Source organism: Dromiciops gliroides, chromosome 6 (genome assembly GCF_019393635.1).
Source record: "Dromiciops gliroides isolate mDroGli1 chromosome 6, mDroGli1.pri, whole genome shotgun sequence".
Taxonomy (NCBI): Eukaryota; Metazoa; Chordata; class Mammalia; order Microbiotheria; family Microbiotheriidae; genus Dromiciops; species Dromiciops gliroides.
In genome coordinates this window covers 171,385,454-171,409,038 of record NC_057866.1, presented here as the reverse complement: position 1 = coordinate 171,409,038, position 23,585 = coordinate 171,385,454, and the positions used below count along the sequence as shown (strand labels likewise).

General features: G+C 39.5%; 1 protein-coding gene across 4 annotated transcripts in view; it reads right to left on the bottom strand.

Moving 5' to 3' along the window:
- Nucleotides 1–21,898, bottom strand: part of GUCY1B1 (guanylate cyclase 1 soluble subunit beta 1) — a 71,417-nt gene extending 49,519 nt beyond the window's left edge. Inside the window, exons 1-3 of one of the 4 annotated variants that reach the window (XM_043971961.1) lie at nt 21,674–21,898; nt 20,792–20,865; nt 17,467–17,522 (exon numbers count right to left, since the gene is read on the bottom strand). Coding sequence is in view for 1 of the 4 variants with exons in the window: in XM_043971958.1 (XP_043827893.1) it covers nt 20,792–20,865; nt 21,674–21,676 (77 nt within the window). In the remaining 3 variants the exon portion in view is untranslated. Of the gene's footprint in view, nt 1–17,466; nt 17,526–20,791; nt 20,866–20,959; nt 21,139–21,673 lie in introns of those variants that run through there. The other 3 variants (XM_043971959.1, XM_043971960.1, XM_043971958.1) reach the window with 3 other exon arrangements.
- Between the last annotated feature and the right edge of the window lie 1,687 nt (nt 21,899–23,585).

Here is a 23,585-nt window from a genome sequence, read left to right as displayed (position 1 = left end):
TGCTGTACGGACTGTGACAAAAGAATCTGTCAACTCCAAGTAATCCTAAATTAAATCCTTTAACCGAAAAAAGACCTAAGATAATTTGGGAGGCATGTTTTATTTTGTTTTAAGCCTTTCCTACAATTTGTATTAAAGAACCTTGGTAGAATTTCACTAAAAGACATTAAAAATACAACTTTTAAAAAATATTTTATTTTATTTTTGAAAATTTTTCCAATTACATGTTAAGATATATTTTTTTTGAAAATGGAAAATAGTGGATGTTGGAGGGAATGTGGGAAAGCTGGGATGCTTATCCATGCTTGGTGGAGTTGTGAAAAGATCCAACCATTCTGGAGAGCAATTTGGAACTATGTCCAAAGGGCTAAAGAACTCTTTGATTCAGCAACACCACTGCTAGGTTTATATCCCAAAGACATCTCCCAAAAGAAAAAAAGGCCTATTTGTACAAAAATATTGATAGCAGCTCTTTTGTGGTGGCTAAGAATTGGAAATCAAAGGAATGCCCATCAACTGGGGAATGGCTAAACATGATGTGGTATATGATGGTGATGGAATATTATTGTGCTATAAGAAATGACAAGCAGGATGATTTCAGAAAGGCCTGGAAAGACTTGTGTAAATTAATGTATAGTGAAGTGAGCAGAACAAAGAGAACATTGTACACAGAGACAGCAATATTGTTTGATGAAGAAGTGTGAATGACAACCATTCTCAGCAATACAATGATCCAAGACAATCTCAAAAGACAATTGATGAAACATACTATCCACCTCCAAAGAAAGAACTGATAGTGATGGAGTAGACTGAAGCATGCTAATTTTCACTTTCATTTTTTTCTTTTACAAAATTATAAATATGGTAATGTTTTACATAATCATACATGTACAAATCATATCTGATTGCCACCTCAGGGAGGATGGAGGGGAGGGAGGGAAAGAGGGATAAAAACTGGAACCCCAAACTTTAAATAAAAATGTTTCTTACTTTAAAAAATGGTATTTTTTGAGTTCCAATTTTCTCTCCCACCCTCCCTTCCCTCTCCCCTCCTGAAGCCAGCAAACAATCTGTTATAGGTTATACATTATAATCATATTAAACATATTTCCACATAAGTTATAAAACGCAACTTTTATAACAAAATCTTTCTATGGAGCTTTGGCAGTGTGAAAGGTAATTTGGGGATAATCTGTGAAAGGCTTGAAGTGTTAGACAAAAGAATTTGCATTTTATCCAATTATTGGGAATAAGTGAGTCACGAAAGCATCTTAAAGCAGTGACATAGCCAGACCTACATTTTTTGAGTTCTGTTTTGAACATATTGAATTTGAAACAGCTAGGACACATTAAGTGGAAATATTTAGCAGATAGTTGGTGATACAGGGTTATAGCACAAGAAATAAAAAAAGGGTAGTTATATAGAGTTGACTCTATCTCAATGTAAATAATTGAATTCATAGAGTGCCAGGTCTGGTGTGAGGAAGGACTGAGTTCAAAGCAGGTCTCAGACACTTAGTAGCTGTGTGACTCTGGGAAAGCCATTTAACCTCTGACTGTCTCACTTTTGTAAGGATTGGAGTGACTCCACCTGCTGGAGAGTTACTGTAGGAAAGCTCTGCCATGAGGAGAAGGCATCTGAGGGCAAGCCATGAAGTCAGGTCCTTGGCATCAGGAAGTGACATTTGCTCATGGGTACTGTCTATCAAAGCTACCAGCCAATTAGCTTGGAGCTGTGTGTGCGCATGTGGAGGGGATATTCCCAGTTTCACAGGAGGCATTGGGTCCTTTTGGTTCCTGACCTTGCCATGGTGGGTCAGATGATAGGGTCTCTTAGAAATAGTTAGATTTTTACCTTTCTCTCTGATCCTAATGCTCTTTAATAAATACTTAAACACTTAAATACTCTTGCTAAAGCTTACAATTTATTGGCGACCACTCATTAGATTTTAGATAGGATAGCTGGAATTTTAGCCCCTTATAGTTTCCTCATCTGTAAAACAAGCTGGAGAAGGAAATGGCAAAGCATTCTAGTATCTTTGCCAAGAAAACCCAAATGGGATCATGAAGACTTGGTCATGACTGAAACAAATGAACAACAACAATCTGATAATATCACTGAGAGAGTATGAAGAGAGAAGACCTAGACCGAGATCTGGAATATATTCATGCAAAGCAGATAGAACATGAATAATACTCCTGCAAAGGAGACAGAGAAGACCCTTTTTTGTATAGGTAAAAATGAGAACTAAGAGAAAACAGTGTCATGAAAATCTAGGGAGAAGTGATCACCTAGGAGGAGAGAGAAGTCAAAAGTGCAACAAGACAGAGATGAGGATGGGGATAGAAAAAAGGCCATGGAATTTAGTAGGCAAAAGATCACTACAAAACTTGGAGAGAACAATTTTAGTGGAGTCCTGGGGTCAGAAGTCAGAGTGCAAAGGATTGAGGAGTGGAATTTAGGGACATGAAAGCAATAAGTTCAGATAACTTCCCAGTCTCTCCCCACCCCCAACTCCCCCCAGTGTTTGGCAGTAGAAGAGAAGAATATCTTGAGGATGTCAACAATCCCATGAAAACTTTTAAAGATGGAGGAGTTCTGAGAACATTTGAAGGTAGCTAGGAAGGAGTCAATGGACAATGAAAGGAGATATAAACATTTTTATCCTACTGTCCTTAGTATGTGTAAAGGCACTTAGCTAATGCTGCTTGGTCCTTAAATTCCGATCCTTCTAGGGCAATAGCATTTCTAAAGAAGTACAAAATCTAAAGGAGGAGAGTGACACCAGAGCAAGTGTTTATAGACCAGGAAATCAGAGAGGGATGCAGTGAGTACAATGAGTGAGGATACAGGGGGTTGTGGTAGAAATGGGTAATAGTTTAAGAGGGATTAAGCATGAGAGAAGGAAGGATGGTCGATGATGCTCAGACAGAGAAATTTCAATTTGGGATTGTGGAGGTAAAACCCTTTTGGGTGATGATTAGATCAAAAGGATGCCCATCTTTGTATGTGGCTGGGATGAAGTAAAAGATGCAGCTGGTGGGAGTTAAGGAAGTAGATGAAGGGGGGGAGAGGGTATTTGGAGAAGTATCAACTTCTATTTTGAAATCCACAAGTGGAAATGCAGGTGTTGCCCTAAAGGAAAAGTCTGTAAGCTAGGTATCGATTTATATGAGAAATGAAAGAGAATAGCCTGGTTTCCATTAGCCAACTGTTATCAGGATCAGGGTAATAAATCTGGTTGCTTTGAACCTCAAAAGATGGAGTTCTTAAGAGATAGTGTTAGGGAAAGGGCCTGGAAGTGGCAATTGAGGCACTCCTGAAAGCAGGGTCTCACTTTGTGCTGACTTTTTTTAACTTTGAAAGAAAACCTTGAGTAGGATTAAAGAACGAATTGGAATCTTAAACCCCTTACTAGGGCTCCTTCTCTTCTTGGCTCAACACGGGTGGGAATGAGAAAAGGAACATCTAGTTTTGGAGGTGGTCAAAGCTATTTAATAAAGACCATCTGACAGGTATGATCACTATCCATTCTCCCCAAGCTCTAGCCCCCTTGTAAATTAGATCACTGCATAAAGCAAAGTGCTGAATTATATCTGTGTCTTTCAGAGGGAGCCAGATTTCTGTATTCCAAGGAAATGGAAGGGCTTCATTCATTCTACCTACAAGGAATCTACTTCACAGCTATTGAGGACCCAAGTACTAGGATCTCATTATGCAGCCCCTTGTATCCCAGACTGGCCCAGGGTAAAAATTAGGCATCATCTCCCTTCTACCTGGTGGAGCATTAATCTAATCAACAATAAAGCTAAACCTTGGTTGCTGACCTACTGTTACTTAAAGTGGAAGCTTATGACAATCTAAAGTTCTTTAGCTAGCAAATTTTCTCTTCTTCCTCTTGTGATTTTGAGTTGCTGGCTGTGAAGGTCCACCTTATAGTTTCCTGCTATTAGTTTTTATTCTCCCATCATCATCATCAACCTTATTTCTCCAGGGTCCATGTCCTATTCCACTTTCCCTCATAGTGTTCTCTGGTACTCCCATTTTACTTTGTTCCTTCACCAACTTCCATTCGTAATCTGCCTTTTTCTTTTCTTACTTGTTCCATTTCCTTCTTTCCACCAAAAGCCAAGCCCTTATAAAATATGAAGTTAAACAACAACAATAAAAATCATTTTCAATCAATTAATTGGCCACATCCAAAAGTTGAAGAGAAAAATTTTGACATGAAACTGAACAAAATTGGCACTGGCATCATCACAAGGAGAGGTGCAGAGATGAGGCAGAAGTTTCAGACAAATCCTGTATTGTGTGTGGATGGTGACAGGGAATAGGAGAAAGAAAAAAATGACTAGAAAAGAACCAGGTATGCTAATCCTAAATGGAGAGCCAATTGTTAAATTTCCAATGTGATTATTTACACCTTAGAAATGGGAAAGCTCTACAAACATAGCTTATCATATTGTTTTCTTGATTGCTTAGATGTAAGAAAACGTTAATAACAGATTAAATTAAAAAGTGTTATTATATATATATATAAATACACACACACACATATATAAAAATATGTGTCTTCACCTAGTTTCTCTTTAAGTTGCAAACTCTAATAAAAGTAAGTTTGACCTCAATCTCCTCCTTGAACCGTCTTCCCACTGTATGATGTAAGAAAATAATTATTTGTAATGGATTTCTTGGGGGACCCAGAGATCACTTTCTCAGTCCTTTCTCCCCCACCATTCCAGATAGTTGAATTCTCCTTGAGAAACTTCAACTCTCATCTAGGACAGTTCATTTTAATGTAGATCACCTTCAAGTCATGTCAAATAATGGAACTGAATGATGCTGACCAATCAGCTTTGATCAATATATATTGACCCAGCTCTATCAAAAAGAGGACAAAAAAGACCTTGAGAGAGAGGTCTTCTGGGGGCACCTGGGGCATCTGCTTGGCTTCTCTTGGCTCCTTGAGATCACATGCTGTCTCTGGGAGACAGCATGGAGCTTTTGGGGCTTCTCTCCTGCTTGCGGCATGCTGAAGCTCTCTCCCTGCTTTCTCTACTACATGGCCTGAGGCCATGAGAAGTTAGAGAGACATGTGGTTAATTTCTTACTGGTATAATATTAATAAATAATAATATGCTTACCCCAAACTGATAACAAAATCAATAGCAATTAATTTCCAAAAACACAATAACCACTACTGTCAAAATGAAAATAACGCAATTTTTTAAATTTAAAAATTAAAATAAACATTAGGCAGAGCAAAATGCTTCTAAGGGACATTTTTTTCAAGATGGGACTCCACCAGTACTTCCCATACTTTCTGAGTGTTCAGATCCCTATTTTGATACAAAAATGTTCTCGAGTTTGAAGGTACTTATTCCTCTAGCATACATTGATTGAAAAAAGACAGTAACAAAATGACTAACTTGAAGCACATAGGGATTCATGAACCCTCTGAAATAGCCCCTCAGCCCTAAAGGGAACCATAGTCCACAAATTAGAAGCCACTGTCCTGTGGAATATTTTTTCATACACAAATTTAGAAGAAAAAAATGTGGGGTGTAACTTTTAACTAAATGCTCCTTTGGTACCGGTTAATTTTGCTACCCTTAAAGCAAATAGCATTTGTAAACCTGATGATTCTCTGAGATCTTTTAAATACTGTCCAATAAATCTTCAAACCCTTATTCTTTTATTACTGGAAGTTCTACTTCCAGTCTTTTCTCATCAGCTTTCATGTGGGGTACAGTGTTCCATTCTGGGTGCCACATTTTAGGATTGCCTTTAACGAGGTAATGTGACATTCTATCTAGAAAGCTAGCCTCAGAGTCAGGAAGACCTACTTCTGAAACATGCTACCTGAACCTTTTAATATACCCAAGTAATTATCTAAGACTATAAATTGAAGAGCAAGTGCCAATTTGCACTGGTAGAGGGAGTTTTCTCATTGGCTCTTTCCTGCACCAAATAAAGAGGGTGACTAAGTGGAGCCAGTGCATAGAGTGCTGAGCTTGGAGGGAGGAAGACCTGAGGTCACATCTGGCCTCAGAAACTTACTAGTGGTGTGACCCTGGGCAAGTCATTTAACCCTCTTTGCCTCAGTTTCCTCGATTGTAAAATGAACTGGAAAAGGAAATAGCAAACCACTCCAGTATCTTTGCCAAGAAAAACCCAGCATCATGAAGAATTGGACCAACTAAAATGACTGAACACCACCACTAATAAAATCATACTCTAGTTATATATGTATATGCATATATATGTATATGCATATATATATTTTAAATTATAGCACATTCTGAGAAAGGAGTCCAAAATGGACTCTAAGAAATGGACACTACATCACTGAAGGATCAGATGAAGAAGTTGTGGTCTATCAGTCTGAAAACTTGTGGTTGGGCTAGAGTAGAAAAGCCTTCTTCAAGTCCCTGGTGGATTGTCATATAAAAGAGCTTTAGGCTTGCTTTGCTTGACTACAGAGGGTAAAAGTAGGAGCTGCCGAGAGGAAGAGTTTATCTTTTGATGTCAGGAGAAACTTTCCAACAATTACAACTAATCTCAAATGGAATGGGCTGCCTCAACTGGTAGTGGGGCTCTCTATCTGTGGGAGGTCTTCAAGTGCCTTTCAGGAATGTTGGAAAGGGGATTCCTGCTTATAGAGGAGTTCATTAATCTAAAGGATAACTGTGTCTTTCCCAATTTTGAGATTCTGTGATTTGTCCAAGGATGCTAGGTTTCCATCTATAGGTGATTTTCACTGACCACACCAACATTTCAATATATCAGTTCAAAATCAATTTAATCTTTCAGATGGAACAATAGCATAAAAATAATAAAAAAATGGACAAAAATGCTACTTCTCTCATAGAATAGTAGAATAGACATTTTAATGATATTGCATGATTAGAAATGGAGAATAATGCAATTGTTTTCAGACATAGAATACAGACTTGAGGCTAGCCAAGGAGGCCAGGGGACTGGGTGGTGAGAGGTCTAGTGGCCGAGTCCCAGAAGTTTACGGAGCAGCCGATTCATCAACCTTCCCTAACCAACAATGACAGTCTCTGAAGAGAAAACTTGAGCACATAGTTCTCTGAAAAGGGATAAAGACCCACTGTCTCAACCAACTAAACCCCCAAGAACTTCATCTGTAGATGTCATTCTCTCCTGAATGGATCTCTCCTATCTTATTCTTAGAAACATGCATGCACTTCCAAGAAATATAAATACAAAGGGAGCTTAAGGAGATGCATGGAAACATACAAGTTAGGGAGTGCTTCTCCAGCCTTGTTCTTTTCTGAATACAGGCCAATTTTACATATTTCTTCAGAGTGTTTATTTCCTTAAATTTGTTTTCTTATTTATAACTGCACAGCACCAAGAACACTCATCATCATCTCTTCCCAGAATGCAGAAGAGACAGATGTAAGTATTCTTGACTCTGGAGAGGGGAGGGTAAGTTGTATTCAGGAAGCACTTTCACCTTTGAAATTGCTCCAGTGCCTCCTCTGCCCTGGGTGCAATGTCATTTACATTTGTTTTGCTGAGAAGTTTCAACTGGGTCCACAGTTTCATTGAGGAAAAAGAAAATCCCTTAAAACTAAGAAAAAAATTTTTTTTTCCATAGCAATGAAAGCTGGGGGCAAGGTGAGGAAGCCTGGGGGGTGAGCTGTAGTTTTACATCCTCCTTTTTTTAAAAGAGTTTACAAAGGGTATTCAACGTTTTCTAGAAAGTCCATACTTATGATTTCATTCATTCAATCAGCCAGTAAACATTTATTAGGCACCAACTATGTGCCAGGCATATAGTGCTGGGGAATACAAAGAAAGGCAAAAGACAATCTTTGCCCTCAGGGAGCTCCATGGGAGAGACAACACACAAATGACTATGTATATATAAGCTATATACAAGATAAACAGCAGATCATCAACAGAAAGAAGCTAAGGGGAATTAGGAAAGGTTTCTTGAAGAAGGTGTGATGTTAGTTGGTATTTGAAGGAAACTAGGAAATACAACTCATGTTATTTATAAAGGAGCTGAAGCCCAAAGAGATTAAGTAAATTGCCTGAGGTCACACAGTTATTTCATGATAAAACTGGGTTGAGAACAATATAAGGACACTTATGGCCTGTGGAGGATAGAACACTGGGCCTTGAGTCAAGAAGACTCATCTTCCTGAGTTCAAATCTGACCTTGGAAGAGACTTTAGAGATTACCTTCCAGTATTGTCCCCTCAGTATATAGATAAGGAAATAAAGTCCACTGAAACAAAGTAATTTGTTCAAGCTCGGACAGCTATGGAGTGACAAAGCCACTCAGCACTAGGTCTCAGACCACTTAATTCTTAATCCACTGTCCTTTCTACCATACAAAATAATCCCTTATACCAGCACTAACAGAAAGAAAGATAAATGCACATGTTCCAGAACATTGTAATCCTAACCAAAAAATAAATAAATAAAAAGCTCTTGGAAGTTACAAAATTTACCATTTGATCGTCTTTGGATTCATCTTTTAGATTAAATTCAATAAATATTGGGCACCTACTATGTGCTAGGCAGTGTGCTAAACCCTGGGGATACAAAAGAGGCAAAAGACAGCCCCTGCCCTCAAGGAGTTTACAATCTACTGTATGACCTATCATATCTTTCATCAGCTTAAGGTTTTCTCATACTCTGTAAATCAATAACTTTTTCTTCCTTTCCTTTCCTTTCCACCAATTTTTATACTTATACTTGTCTTGTACTAGGAGTGTGTTTGCTACTTGGTACTAAGATCTTCTGGATTTACTTTGTAGTCTATTACGTTAAAATACTTATGTTTCTATTTCAAGACAATTTGATTAGATGATAATTGTTTAGATTGAATTCCACCTAATAAAATTGTATGGGGATTTAAATTGTATCAGGAAAGGTGAAGTGGAAAGAGCATTGGACTGGGATTAGAGGATCAAAGTTAAAGTCTCAGCTCTTCCATTTACTGTCTGAACTACCTTTGGTCAGTCAGACAATAAGCATTTATTAAGCACTATATGCCAGGAACTGTGCTGACAATTTTTTTTTTAAAAAAAAGGAAAAAAACTAGAAAGCATGCTCTCTGATCTTAAAAAGCTCACATTCTAATAGAGGAGAGAGCATTCAAATAACAGGTATATGTAAAACATATATGGTGTAAATGAAAGGGGCTTGGGGAAGGTCTCCTAAAAAAGTGGGAATCTGAGGATTCACTTTTCTCAATCTCAGTCTTGTTATCTGTGAAATGTGCATAATAATACTTGCATAATTTATTATCTCAGAAAGTTGCTGTGAGCAAACTACCCCCTAAAACATCAAGTATTTTATGTAAGTGAACCACCCAAACATTTTAAAAACAGAAGCCTGTTACTTCAGTGTTGTAACCAGGAGACACTGCATGCTGATATTTAGCATATACTGTGTTTTCAAACAAAAAAGGGGGAAGTGACTTAACAAAGTAGCTGTTTGCAAAATGACATGACTTACTCATTTCAAAACAGTGCTTGTATTTACTCTTTCTGCCTTAATTGTATTAGATTTCTAGCTGAGATATTTGCAATACAATTTGTCATGTTTTCATCATGATACACTGGTAATTCTTTGTAGTTCCATTGTCCTTAACTGTTCTGTTTTGTTTTATCTTTCTCAAATCAGTAACGCTTACTTCCCTGTTGTTGGTTTCTGGGCTAATAGGGCCTGACCAGTGACAGTGATTGAGCTGGCTCAGGAATAGTCCTCAGATCCTATAGAACAGAAAAATTAAAAGGCAAGCACTTTCAAACAACTACGGATAACTAGTGAATAAGATCAGCAATGTGGCAAAGCCAAGCAAAAAAACTTTATAATTCCTTACCAACCAAAGCTAAATAAGGTTCTATCATCATAAAGCTCCCATCAATTTAGGCATGAACAGCCTAAAGCTTTCTTTAAGCAAAAACAACAAAACAAAACAAAACAAAGCCCTAAACTAAACTAAACCTCCCAACATTTTAGAAAACAGTACATGTTATTAAAAATATTTGACATTGTGAATGACTTAGCCAGTCTCAGCAATGCAGTGATCCAAAACAAATCCAAAGGACTTATGATGAAAAATGCTATTTACCTCCAGAGAAAGAGCTGATGTAGTCTGACTACAGATTGAAGAATACTTTTTAAAAAAACTGTATTATTCTTGTTGGTTTTTGCTTGTTTGGTTTTGGTCTGTGTTTTCTGAACAACCTGGCTAATACAGCAATATGTTTTGCATGACTGCATATGTATAATCTACACAAAATGGCTTGTTTTCTCAAGGAAGGAAGATGGAAGGAAGAGAATATGGGAGAGAGAATATGGAACTCAATTTTTTTTAAATGAATGTTAAAATGTTGTTTACAAATAATTGAGAAAATACAATAAAATTAAATGTGAAAAAGAAAAACAATAATGCTAGAATTTTTATTAAAAAAGAAAAATATTTGTCATATTTCTACTCACATACTACTGCTATACAGGAACACTATTACAAAAAGCAAATATCTTGCATAAAAAGCTTAAATACTAAATGTATAGGAATTGCTGAATATGTTTAATTCACAATATTTCTTACTAAAGATATTTTTTCTGTGTTCATGTCAGTCTAAGTATTAGCAGGAGGTAGCATGGGGATGTGGAGAATAGCATTATATAAATCCATATTTATTAAATAGCAAGCATGAAAAAACAATTATAGTAACATGCAAAAAATTGAAAGGACAAAAGATCACTTCCTTTTCTTTTTTCTTTCTTTTTTTTTTTTTTGGTGAGGCAATTGGGGTTAAGTGACTTGCCCAGGGTCACACAGCTAGTGTCAAGTGTCTGAGGTCAGATTTGAACTTAGGTCCTCCTGAATCCAAGACTGGTACTTTATCCACTGCCCCAAAAAGATCTCTTTCTTAATGAATAAGAAAATGTCACTGATATTCTTGTGAAGAAGATCCAGATTCTTAACAAAGAACAACTTGAATAATAAAAGAAAAAAACATTCCCTATTCAGATGACAATGCCAAACTTTAAAAAAAAAAAAGCTATTTAATTGAACCACACCCATTCAGAGGGACTACTTCCCCACATGCTAAGTAAACAAGGTTTTCTATTGCTTTATTCAACAGCTTGGCTACTTTAAATGAAACCCAAATTAAGACAACCAAGATTACTCAAGAATTTTTCTCCCCATAGTAACTGTTTCACTTGTGAAATGAAACTTCTGCAATATTTTTATTATACTTACTATTTCTTGATTAAAAAAATAATAAAAAATAAAACCTCTGCAAGGATCACATTTTACAATTCATTGCATCACAGACTTGGACCTGAAGAGGAACATTGCATTAAGGCCATTTATCCACTTCAGCTGATTTTAGAGATTAAAAAAAAAAAAAAAGGAGTTGAGACCAAAAGTCATTTGTCTAAACTCACACAGCTGGTAATTGATAGAGCCAGAATTTGAGCCACCTGGTCTGACTCAAATGGAGGGTTTAATTCCTCTACATTCTGGAGCCTAAAGCTCATCTGACCCACCTACTAATACTGAGGTTAAGCCAGTTATTATTATCCGTGTTTATAGATGAAGAAACTGAGACCACATGAACTCACCAGGATTTCCTAGCTAATAAGTGATAGTCTTCTAAAACCCAAAGTCCAGTACTGTTTTCACTCTACCACAACACAAGGCAGCTAATGAACACTGTGTCGTTGCTTTTATGAAAACAACAAAATGTTTCCAAGTAAGGCAACATTATTGTATGTTAAAGGTATTATTCATTCAGGGGGGAAAAGAGGTAGATAAATGAAAAGATTTACCTGGATCTTAAATGCTTTCAGAAATTTCCCTCCCCATATTTAGCAGACACTCTATCCATTGAGGTATGTAGTCGCCCAGTACTCGAATATACATTGATTTAAACCCAAATCAGTGATCAAAAAGAGGATCTTTAAAGCCAGTTTCTCACACTGCCTACCTGTTAAAATTTTAGTTTCTGTGCTTTTAAAGTGTGTGTGTGTGTGTGTGTGTGTGTGTGTGTGTGTGAGAGAGAGAGAGAGAGAGAGAGAGAGAGAGAGAGAGAGAGAGAGAGAGAGAGAGTAAATGTATTTGGACCAGTGATTACATTTCTTTGGGATACTTCCAGTGTGGAAACTTCCTCCACTGATGATCAGAACTTGTCAAGAACCTAGTGTTTAGAGAGTAGTTTGAGGTATGTTACAACCCAGGTCTTCTTAACTTCAAGGGTGGCCATCTGTCTACTATACTAAGCCACCTCTCAGCTTAATTATGGCTTTGTTTGTTTGTTTGGTTGGTTTTTGGTTTTTTTGCAGGGCAATGAGGGTTAAATGACTTGCCCAGGGTTACACAGCTAGTAAGTGTCAAGTGTCTGAGGCCAGATTTGAACTCAGGTCCTCCTGACTCCAGGGCCAGTGCTTTATCCACTGTGCCACCTAGCTGCCCCCAACTCAGCTTAATTGTTGCTTAAAGGGGAAAATAAAATAAAAGAGTAACTTTGAGTTTGTTTTAAAAGAATTGGGAGCTCTCATTTCTATCAATAAAGTGTGATCCCTGGATGTTAAAAGTTAAGAAATAAAAGACCTTTTCACTTTTAAAATTCTCAGTACTTAGTACCTGCAGTGTTATACAGATGATCTTGAGATACTGGCCTGTCAGAAGTGAAATAGGGCAGTGGGACAGTGGATGGTTTGGTGCATGACATGCCCACCCTGAAGTCTGGAGGACCTGAGTTCAAATCCTGCCTCGGGCACTTCCTAGCTATGTGACCCTGGACAAGTCACTTAACCCTGTTTGCCTCAGTTCCTCATCTGTGAAATGAGCTAGAGAAGGTGAATGGCAGACCCCTCCAGTATCTCTGCCAAGAAAATCCCAAATGGGGTCACAGAGAGTCAGCCAAGACTGAAACAACACAACAGAAGTAAAATATAACCAATGAGTCTCCATGCAGTAATCCCTTGAGGGTTTTGTTTTGTTTTTTGAGGATAATTTTAGATTAGTTTATGAAAATCTGCTTGCTCCAGTAATCCAGGCCTTTGGGCTCACAAACAGCTATTTCAAACATATTTCAGGATCTGAGGCAGCTAGGAGGGTATTTTAACTCATTTCAACAAACACTTATGTGTAGGGCTCAACACAAGACATTGTTGATATAAAGATAAAATAAGACAAAACTCCCAGCATTGAGGAACTTATATTTTCTTTTGAAGTGGGGAGGAAGGGCAAAGTGAGATATATAAAATCAAGTGCCAAAAAAGCTTATATGCATGTTGATAGGAGTCTTGTCAACATGGTTAAGAGCTGTCCATTCAAACTGAGAACAATGAAGACTCTTGCTCTTAAGGTACAAGATTTATAGTTTCCTGCAAGACTTGACATTGTTGGCACTAAACTGTTAACAGCAAAAGGGCAGCAGAAGAAAAACAAACACCTAAAACTTGTGCTTTCACAAATAAAGGAAGATGTAGCCTGATCCATCAAGTATTTATGGAGTTATACTATGAATGCCTAGGGATATAGGGCAAGGTTCCTGCCCTCAGGGAACTTGAAAATAAATGGGGAAATAAATTAGTGAAGAATAAAGTACTAAATTGTGAGGAACTAAATCTGACAAGGTATGGTTTGGGAAAAGGCTTCATGGAGAAAGTTGAAACTTAAACTGAGCCTAGAAGGATAAATGGCATTTGGAAAGTTGGAGGGGAAAGAATAAGGGCATTTCAGCCACTCGGAGGAGGAAAAGGGGGAAAAAAATCTCAGAGGCTGAGTGGAATGGTCCAACCACAGCAAAGAATATGTCTACTATACTAAGCCACCTCTCAGCTATGTCTTGGAGAACAGAGAAAAATGAGGTTAAGTAGGTAGGTAGGACGAGGTGCGATTATGGAGGACATTAAAAGACATGCAGAGGAGTTTAGATTTCATGAGGGTGGGAATGAGTCATAGAATGTTAAGCAAGGAGGTGACATGCTGACTGCATTATTTTATGTAAGATGTTCCAGTAATAGCATGCGGGCTGGATATAATAACTTACATTTATATAGCCCGTTAAGGTTTACAAAATATTTCCTAATGATCACTTGGTGAAATAGTAGGTGGTACAAGCATCTTCATTCCCTTTTTTATAGATGAAAGAACTAAGGCTCAGAGAGGTGATTAGCTGTGCCAAACATCCTGAATCCATGGACAATGCTCTTTCAATATATTATGGTTTCTTTTTAGAGAGATATAACCCTGAGGCAGCAAGAACAACCAGAATGTCCTTGCAACTACTATAGGGTAGTGGCAATGGGAAAGGGAAGGAAAATGTGAATCTAAAAGATATTGCAAAGTAAGACAGCACAAGACTTGATTCCAGGATGGATATATAATTACAATAGCTAGCATTTATATTTATATAGCATTTAATATGGGAAAGCTAGCTAGCAAAGTAGATAGAGTGTGGAGCCTGGAATCAGGGATAGCTGAGTTCAAATATGGACTCAAACACTTACTAGTTGTATGACCCTGGGTAGTTCACTTAACCACTCTTTACCTAAGCGTCTTCATCTGTAAAAGAAGAATAATAATAGCATCTACTTCCCAGGGTGGTTGTATGAGATAACATAAGTCAAGTGTTTAGCACAGTGCTTAGCACAAAGTAAGCACCATAAGAATGTTAACTATTATTATATAGCACTTTATAGTTTACAAAGCACTTTACAAATATTATTTCATTTTGTCCTGGAACAGGACAACAACCCGGAAGGTAGGTGCTATTATTAGCCCCATTTTGCAGTGGAGAAAACCGGGGCAGACAAAAGTTAAATGACTTGCTCAGGGTCACACAAACAGCAAGTATCTGAGTCTGGATTTGAATGCAGGTCTTTCTAACTCCAAGCCAGTGCTCTGTCTTGTACACCACTTATGGGTCTCTGACAAAGAACCTATCAAGGAAGGTCTCTAGCTTGAGAGACTGAAAGAATATCGGTATTATGGTCAGAAGCTGGGATAAATCTAAGATGAAAACTTCCATGGGTATTATTTCTCGTACATATTTTGTACTCTTTGTCACTTTAGGCACAACTAGCAATTATGTCTTCAGGCTGAGTTGTGGCTTTGAGCAGTGTCTATTCCTTAGGACAACTATCAAGTCTATTTTCTCCTTATAGATCCCAAGAAAGAGTAATGGTTATATTTAGGTTGATGATTGTTACTTTTCTTTTGATTAGGGGGATCCAAAGTGGCAAGAATTCAGAATTTCCCACGGATTGCATTAATGAAGGCAAAAATGATTCCTGACTGGTAACGTTAATTATTATAGCAATACAGGGGAGAGTGGGAGGATGGGAAAGAAAGGGCTTGGATAGACAAGTCTGAAATGATGGAAAGAGGGAGGGAGGGAAGATAGAGACATGGAGAGACAGAGACAGAGAAAGAGAAAGAGAGAGAGACACAGAGACAGAGAGGCAGAGACAAAGAGAGACAAAGAGAGAAGTTTCATCCATTCATCAGGGAGCTTCCACGGGGCAGGTAGCCAGTGATATAAGATAGAAAAACAGGAATTACAGGCTCTTGTATAATCAAGTAGTGTAGCCCACTGCCTTTAGGCAGAACCATACATAAAATCATTTCACACATGAGAAGTCTTGGCCTTGAGGTAGATAACCACTTGGAGAAATGCAATCTACTCCAAATCCATGACCTTTCATTATGTCAAACCTAATCACCGCATACAAAACTCTAAACTCTGTTTAGGAATTATTTGTCCTCTATAGAGAGGGAAAACGGCTGAATACTATTGCATACCTAGTCATTTTTAGTTTATACATCAGTCTTTCATTCTCCAGACTATACAATCTCTGATTCTTTAAATTTTCCTGAAGGTTCTTATTCTCCAACTCTTTAATTTGTTTGGCCTTGCCATTTAAAACCCTCCACAAACTGGTTATATATACTTACACTCTGTAATCTCAAACTAGACCTGGTACTTTACTAAAAACCTAACCCAGAATTGCTGCAGGGCAATAATTTTGTTTGTTATTTGGGGAGTCTTAGTTTCTTTCTTTCTTTCTTTCTTTCTTTCTTTCTTTCTTTCTTTCTTTCTTTCTTTCTTTCTTTCTTTCTTTCTTTCTTTCTTTCTTTTTTTGGTGGAGCAGTGAGGGTTAAGTGACTTTCCCAGGGTCACACAGCTAGTAAGTGTCAAGTGTCTAAGGCTGGATTTGAACTCAGGTCCTCCTGAATCCAGGGCCAGTGCTTTATCCACTGCACCATCTAGCTGCTCCCTGCAACTCCCCCGCCCCCAGTCTTAGTTTCTAGCAGATGATTTCATGTGTTTTATAAGCTGTTCCTCTTGTTGGTGCATCCTGGCATGACAGCCTTCAGGCACCACTGTTGCTCATACATGACCATGGGCAAGTCACTCCCCATTCCATAAAATGAAGATATTGGACTATGTGAACTCTTAGGGAAGGCTCTTTCAAGTTCTAAAGGTATCAGCTGATGAAAATAAAATTAGCTGCCAGTTATATAACAGTTCAAGATCTTTGAAGCTCTTTATATGTGCAATACTTATTTCATTAAGCTCTCCCACTGAGACAATTGAGACAACTACTCTATCTTTGTTACAAATAGAACACTGGGGAAAAGGCAGTTGTGTTTGGCAGTCTGGAATTACGTTTGTAACTCCAAAGTTACATAATAAAACATGACCAGTTTTTGCTTCTCCCTAAGGAAGGAGGAAGAGATTTTTTTTTTTGATCTAATAAAATGAGAGAAATTGTGGAGAGGCAACATATTTCTTATCTCATCTGAATCCCAAAACATGAATGTAAGATGTCATTACCCCCATTTTACAGTTAAGGAACGTGAGGCTTAAAGAAGTTAAAAAAGACATGTCCTGGGGCAGCTAGGTGGCACAGTAGATAGAGCACTGGCCCTGGAATCAGGAGTACCTGAGTTCAAATCCAGCCTCAGACATTTGACACTTACTAGCTGTGTCACCCTGGGCAAGTCACTTAACCCCAATTGCCTAAAAAAAAAAAAGAAAAAAAAAGATATGTCCATGGTCCCAAAGCCACAGGCAAGGCAAAATATGAACCCAGTGTCAGTCGCAGCTCTTTCTTTTGTACCTAAGTGCTTACAAATTTTTACCAAAGAGAAACAATGGCTCCTAGAAACAATATGATCCCTTCAAAGCAACAGAAGAGCGCAGAAAGAAAAGAAAACAGAAGATGAACTACATTCAAAAATGTCTGTCTATACTGGGCCCTCATGGCCTAGGGATTTTTCCTGCCTTAGCTCCTAACTCCTCCCCCGCCCCCAGAAAAGGACAATTAAAAGTGGTGGTTGAAAGGTTACATGGTGGTTAAGAGAGAAAGTGGAAATTAATAGAAGGAAACCTATTGAGAGCTTGTATCCATTTAGAACTTCCTGTCTGGAACCTGCTACTTACATTTCATTTGTTATTAAATGTTTGGCAGTCTCTCTGATGCAGGATGGAGATCTTTTCTACTAAAGAAACAAAAATCTGTAAGCTTTTATTGTCAGCTTTATAAGAACCACTAGCAGATCAGAGAGAGAGAGAGAGAGAGAGAGAGAGAGAGAGAGAGAGAGAGAGAGAGAGAACGAAGCTTTAGCTAAATGCGAGGGTATAGGTGGGGAGTTGTTGTAAATGTTTTTATTTTCATACATTCAATATATGGGGCCAATTTTTTTCAAACCAGATTTTAAGTTTCATAAACAGAGAAGATCTTCTTTGGAATGATGAGACCAATCAGCAACTGAGCCATTTTCTAGGTTCTATTTTAAGCAACAGTATTTCCTTTCCAAGGCAACATAATCTTTGAGTCAATTATGCATGAAAAATACTGATGTGGTTTCTCTCATGACCCAATGCATTTCTCGTGCTGTTTAAACCCAATTTCTTAAGCAGAATGCAAGCCTATTACTAACACCAACATAATAAGAATTAATGAGCTAAAAGCCATTTGCTTTCGAAAAGAAACAGAAAATATAGGTTTAGGTTTATTAAAGATGTAGGGTGTGGCTGAAGTCTTAGCATCATCTGGTTGAATTGGCCTCAGATGTGTGGCCTTTTTTTTTTCTTTTGGAGAATGTTTAGTGTTTCACAGGAAGAAACTTTCAATATTGGTCAATGTAACCATCAATCTTTTAAAAATTAACCAGAAGAAAAATGTATTTAAAAAGCATCTTTTTATCATCATCACCAAGAGTCTGAACTGGAAATTGGGAATGTGTGAGCTTTGCTTCTCTTTTAGTCATTCAGATAAAAAAAAATCAGGGTATGCCAGGGCTGGAAGGAGTACTAGAGATTCTCTCACTCAAACACTTCATTTTATAGCTAAGGACAATGAGTCCCAAAGACACTAACTGCCTTGCCTGAGGTCACATAGCTAAAAGGTGACAAAGATGGGACATAGAACCCAGATTTTCTGTCTCCCAGGTGAGGGTATTTTTTTTTAACCATTCGGTAGTTTATATGCTTATATTGTGCTCTTTCCATGATAAAAGTCCTCTTTCAGGTAACAATCAGCAAGTATTTATTAAGTGGCATGCAAGAGTTTGTCCTAGGCACCCAGGATTCAAAAACAAAAATGGTTCAAACAATCCTTGAGCCAGTTCAGAGCTTATATTTTATTAGAGGAGGCAATATGTAAACCTAGGAGTATAAAGAAAACATATGCAAAGTAATTCCATTATGACAGGGTAGAGGCACTAAGGGCTTCTGGAGAGATTGGGAAAGACCTCACTTAGTGGGTGGCATTTGAGCTGCACTTTAAAGAAAACCTCAAGTAATTCTAAGAGCTGAGTGCATGTCAGACACAAAAGGCACACTATGCAATGGTATGTCGATAGAATATGTGAGGAAAAAATTTTTAAAAAGAAAACACTAATTAGCTCTAATCATACCTCAGGAGCAAGAAATGATTAGTATTCCCATTTTACAGATGAGGTGAGGTTATTCAATAAAGGTTACTATTTCATCTAATGTTGAAACAATTTCATTAGTGTTCTAGGCCTATACTAATATTTAAATCACATTGTTAAATAATTAACTTTTGATGTCATATCTCCGCAGATGTGGCAATAAAGCCAAGTGGGAATTATCCAATTATCAATGTAGATGACAAATTCATGAAGCTCAGACCCAATGTAAACTTGAGGATTAGATTTGCCCAGCTTATTAAAAAAGTTAATAGACAAATGTAAATTTTCCTTTATGATTCAAAAGATAAAATATTTTCCCAGCCAGGGATTGAGGCTTAAAAAAGAATTCTAGAGAAGCCTTATATCTACAAAACTGTCCATTGCTTAGTATCCATTTGAAACCCTGATCATTTCCATGAAAAAAGATTTTGTCAGAGCACAAGAAACTTTAACTGCCCAATAAAACAGATAAGGATGAATTAGTTATAGCTGTCAAATGCTTGGAAAACAAATAACATAGACTTATTACATATTATTAATGACTTAGACAATCCTTCTTAAATGTCACATCATGAAGACACAGAATTCAGAGGGAAAAAATGAGCTGTAATTTATGGGATGGGTGGGAAGTATCCTATTATTTAACAGATGTGAAAGTTCCAGAAATATCAGATTGGTATTATTGGTAGTGATTAATTCTACAACAGAATAAGCACAAGTTCTAAAGACTCATTTGAAGGAAAGTTTCAGTGAATGATGTTGTCCCTACTAAGTGGTGACTGTCACTACAGAAGGCTTTGGCTTAATCAGTGTTTCCTTGCTCAGCTCAGACCCTGATTTCTCTGATTGCTGCACAAGGTACCTGGCACATAAAAGATGTTTAATAAATGTTTGTTGATAAACCGGATGAATGGTTGATAGCTCCACAGAAGAGAGCAGGGTTAAGGCTGTAAATCATTAGCTGGATAATGATTCTATGAAAAGTTTGAGAAGAGGAAACAGAAATTCCTGTCTATCTCACTTTGCAAGTATTTCAGAACCAGTTATGAACTCAATTCTAGTTGCTCCCCCAAAAATCATGTCAATAAAATCACTCTTCTTGTTTTTACAGACTGTGCAATGCTCTCTGCCTTTCCTCTGCTCCCAAAGTGATCCATGGTTTTCCTACAGTCAAAATCCTTGGGGTGAGGGGAATTCCTTGGAAGTAAGGGAATCCATGGCCTGCCAGGGTTTGGCTAAGGGCTAGTGTCCCAGAGCTTCCCAAATAGTATGGGAGGAGGAAGTGATCAGCTCAAGGGTCACGCAGGGGCATGAGCAGCTCTTTCCCACGGCTGGGCCAGAAGCACAGCACACCAGACTCTGTAGGGAGATGGTGGTGACCACAAGACCTCTTTCCTTCCCTTTGCTCTCCCTCCCTCCCTATCCCTTGCCCAGGCCTTGAACCGCGCCCTCTCGGCGGCATCCACTGCTTCCTTTGCTTCCATCGTTCCCTCTGGAGCGTGGGAACCCGGGGCTAAGGCCGCGCTGGGACTGGGCAGCAGCTGGAAGCAAGAAGCAAGGGGCTTTCTCTAGGGAGGAGGAAGGAGCCTGGGTTGCTCAGCTTGGGAATGGTGAGAGGATGCAGAGATTGTTCCTCCTGCATCCATGGATCTCAGTCCTCGGATATTAGGAAAACAGCCAGGACTCTCGTGTGTGCGTGTGTGTGTGTGTGTGTGTGTGAGAGAGAGAGAGAGAGAGAGAGAGAGAGAGAGAGAGAGAGAGAGAGAGAGAGAGAGAGAGAGAGAGAGAGAGAGAGAAAGTGACGGGAGGAAGTGAAGTGCCACACTTACTTGATATCTTCCCAGACCTCGGGACCATAATTCCGTATTACTAGGAGCTCCAAAGCGTGATTCACGAATCCGTACTGCAAATACAGAAGACAGAGGGACATTAGAGGTAAAAGGCAGATAAGTGTAAGGAGAAACCATTTTCTCCCATTCTCCAACCTCCCCGCCCACCTCCCGGGACGCAGTGGATTAATCCATTTGCAAGCTTGTGCCCGTGTCATTCCTCGGACTGGATCTTGGGTACAACTCTCTACCGGAGGTTTGCTCAGACGAGCAGAGCTAGATGCACTCAAGGGCACCGAGAACCTGGTCCCAAATTCATCCAGGCCAGAGGGTTCCCTTATTCTCCCCCTGCTCCACCTGCTGTCACTGCTATCTGCGGAGCTGAGCATCGGCACAGAGAGGGAGGGGGTGAGCACGCTTCCCCCCACCCCGGCCCCCGCCACAGTGCTGCACCCATCCTTCCTTGCACCATCTCTACCCCGAGCTATGGCACAAGCTGGGCACATTCCTGGGGCAAAGCCCTTCTCTCCCCCTCTGCTTCTTTCCTCAACCCTTTGCCAAGAGCAGGAGGCAGGGGAGGAGAAAGGGAATGGGGTAACTGGGAAGAGAAAGAAATAGATAGCTTGCTTACTTGTTTCCATTTTCCCCTCTCTTCTCCACATCCCTACTTAGAACTACCACCACGCCATCTACGTCCACCCCTCTAATACCCACGGCAAAAACAGCCCAGGCTGAGCCCTGACAAGCTTCTCCTTCCAACTGGGACCCGGGAGAACGCAGGGCTGGCTCTCCAGGAGACGGGGCCACAGGTCTAATTCAGAAGTGCCCCCGCCCCAAAGCCAGGTGAAAGAAAACATAGGCCCCCAAGGCTGCTTCACTAACCATATTGGAAGTCGGGCCTCGGATTTCCCCAGTCGAGCGCCCCGGAATCCCTTCCCCAGCCGCTGCGCCGAGAGAGCGGTCCTGGCAGTCGCAGCAGCTGCAAGGACCGCAGCACTAGCCGCGGCAGCAGAAGAGGCAAAGGCGCAACGGAGCAGTGGCGGAGGCGGAGGCGGAGGCGGTGGCGACGGCGGCGGCGGCGGCGGCAGCAGCAGCAGCAGCGCCAGAGTCGGGAGCAGAACCCCCTCGCCACCCTGATTGCCACCTCCTAGCGGCCAATAGAGAGTTCGGCCGTGGGGCTGCTTTTTTTCTGTCCTCTGCCTCTCAACCAATCAACTCTAGAGGAGGGAATTCGGATGAAACGAAGCGGGCAGGAGTATTCTCACCCTCACCTCTTCTGTCCTAGGGGGCAAAGGACTGTGGAAGATGCGGTTACAGTCATTTGCGGAGAGGCCTGAAACCTAGTTGTGCGGCTAGTTCCTGCAGTCAGGGAGGGATACTTTGCTAGGAGCCAATTGTCAAGCATAAATACGAGGGCTGCAGCCAGCCAGTAACCCAACTATGGATGTGATTATATATTGTCACCTCCGTTATTTGAAGAGCCTCTCTCATCAGGTTCCGAAGTTTATTCTCTGGAGTCTTAGTCTATGTGTATTGAGCATATCATTTAACCCCTCTGGGTTCCAAATCCACTTCTGGTATGAACTACCTTCATAACCTTGGGCAAGTCACTTAACAAGCTTGGGCCTACATTTCCTCAAATCTAAAATGAAGGAAGGTCCCCTTAGAGCTCCATATCTATGATCTAAACAGGATCATAGATCTAAAGCTGGAAGTACATCAGAGGCCATCCACTCCAACCCCATTTCCTCTCTCCCTCACCCTCCTCTTGCCTGTCATTTACAGAAAAAGAAATTGAGAGAGTCCTAGGAAGGGTAAGTGACATGCTTAAGGTTACAGAGACAGTGTATTCTGCAACGTACCATTAGAAAAGGGAAGCTAGGTGGCCCAGTGTATAGAGCATTGGCCCTGGATTCGGGAGGACCTGAGTTCAAATTCGACCTCAGACACTTGACACTTACTAGCTGTGTGACCCTGGGGAAGTCACTTAACCCCAATTGCCTCACCAGAACAAACAAAAAACCCATACCATTAGAAAAGAGGTTATCTGTGTTACTCTTTTTCCCCCAAAAAACTACACGATTAATCTTCTGTAAGATCACTGTATCCAAATTGCCTAGGCCGCTTCACAGAACTTCTATGCACAAAAGAGTATGTTTATTTAAACAGGCAAAGCCTTCATCTATGCTAGACTCCTGGGGAATCTGCTGAGTTTGGAAGACAAAGGGTGGTAGGCTGGAAGACCCAGGGAAGATGGCCAAGGCCATTGCTCCAGGTGGTTTTTAATCCTCAAGTAAAGACTGGTTCCTGAATCTGTTATTGCCTTCTCAAGTGACTGTTGATGTGCTGGAAAGATTCCAGCACAAAAGTTGGAGCTAGCTCTTGGCTCAGCCATCTCCAGTTATCTCATTATTGGGCATTTGGCTCAGATCTTCATGTCCAGCTACGGAGTGAGGAAAAATAAGGAAAAATGTGAAAAATCTCTGCCTCTGACGTTTGTAACCATTATTTTAAGTGACTCAGCAACAGACACAACTTAATGGTTACGAGGTAACTTGTAGCTATGATGGTTGGTAGTGTATGCAAACAAATAAAATGTAGTCTTCCCAGGGAAGTATACGATCTTGCTCCTGTCTCATCATGAGAAGACTATGGTTAGAAAATGAATTTCTTTGCTTTTAAAAAATCCTATAACTATTTCTCATAGATGCTGAAGTAGGACTGAATTAAGAGTCTCAGAGGTCATCTTTTCCAACTCCTTTCTTTTATAGATAAAGAAACTAAGACACAGAAA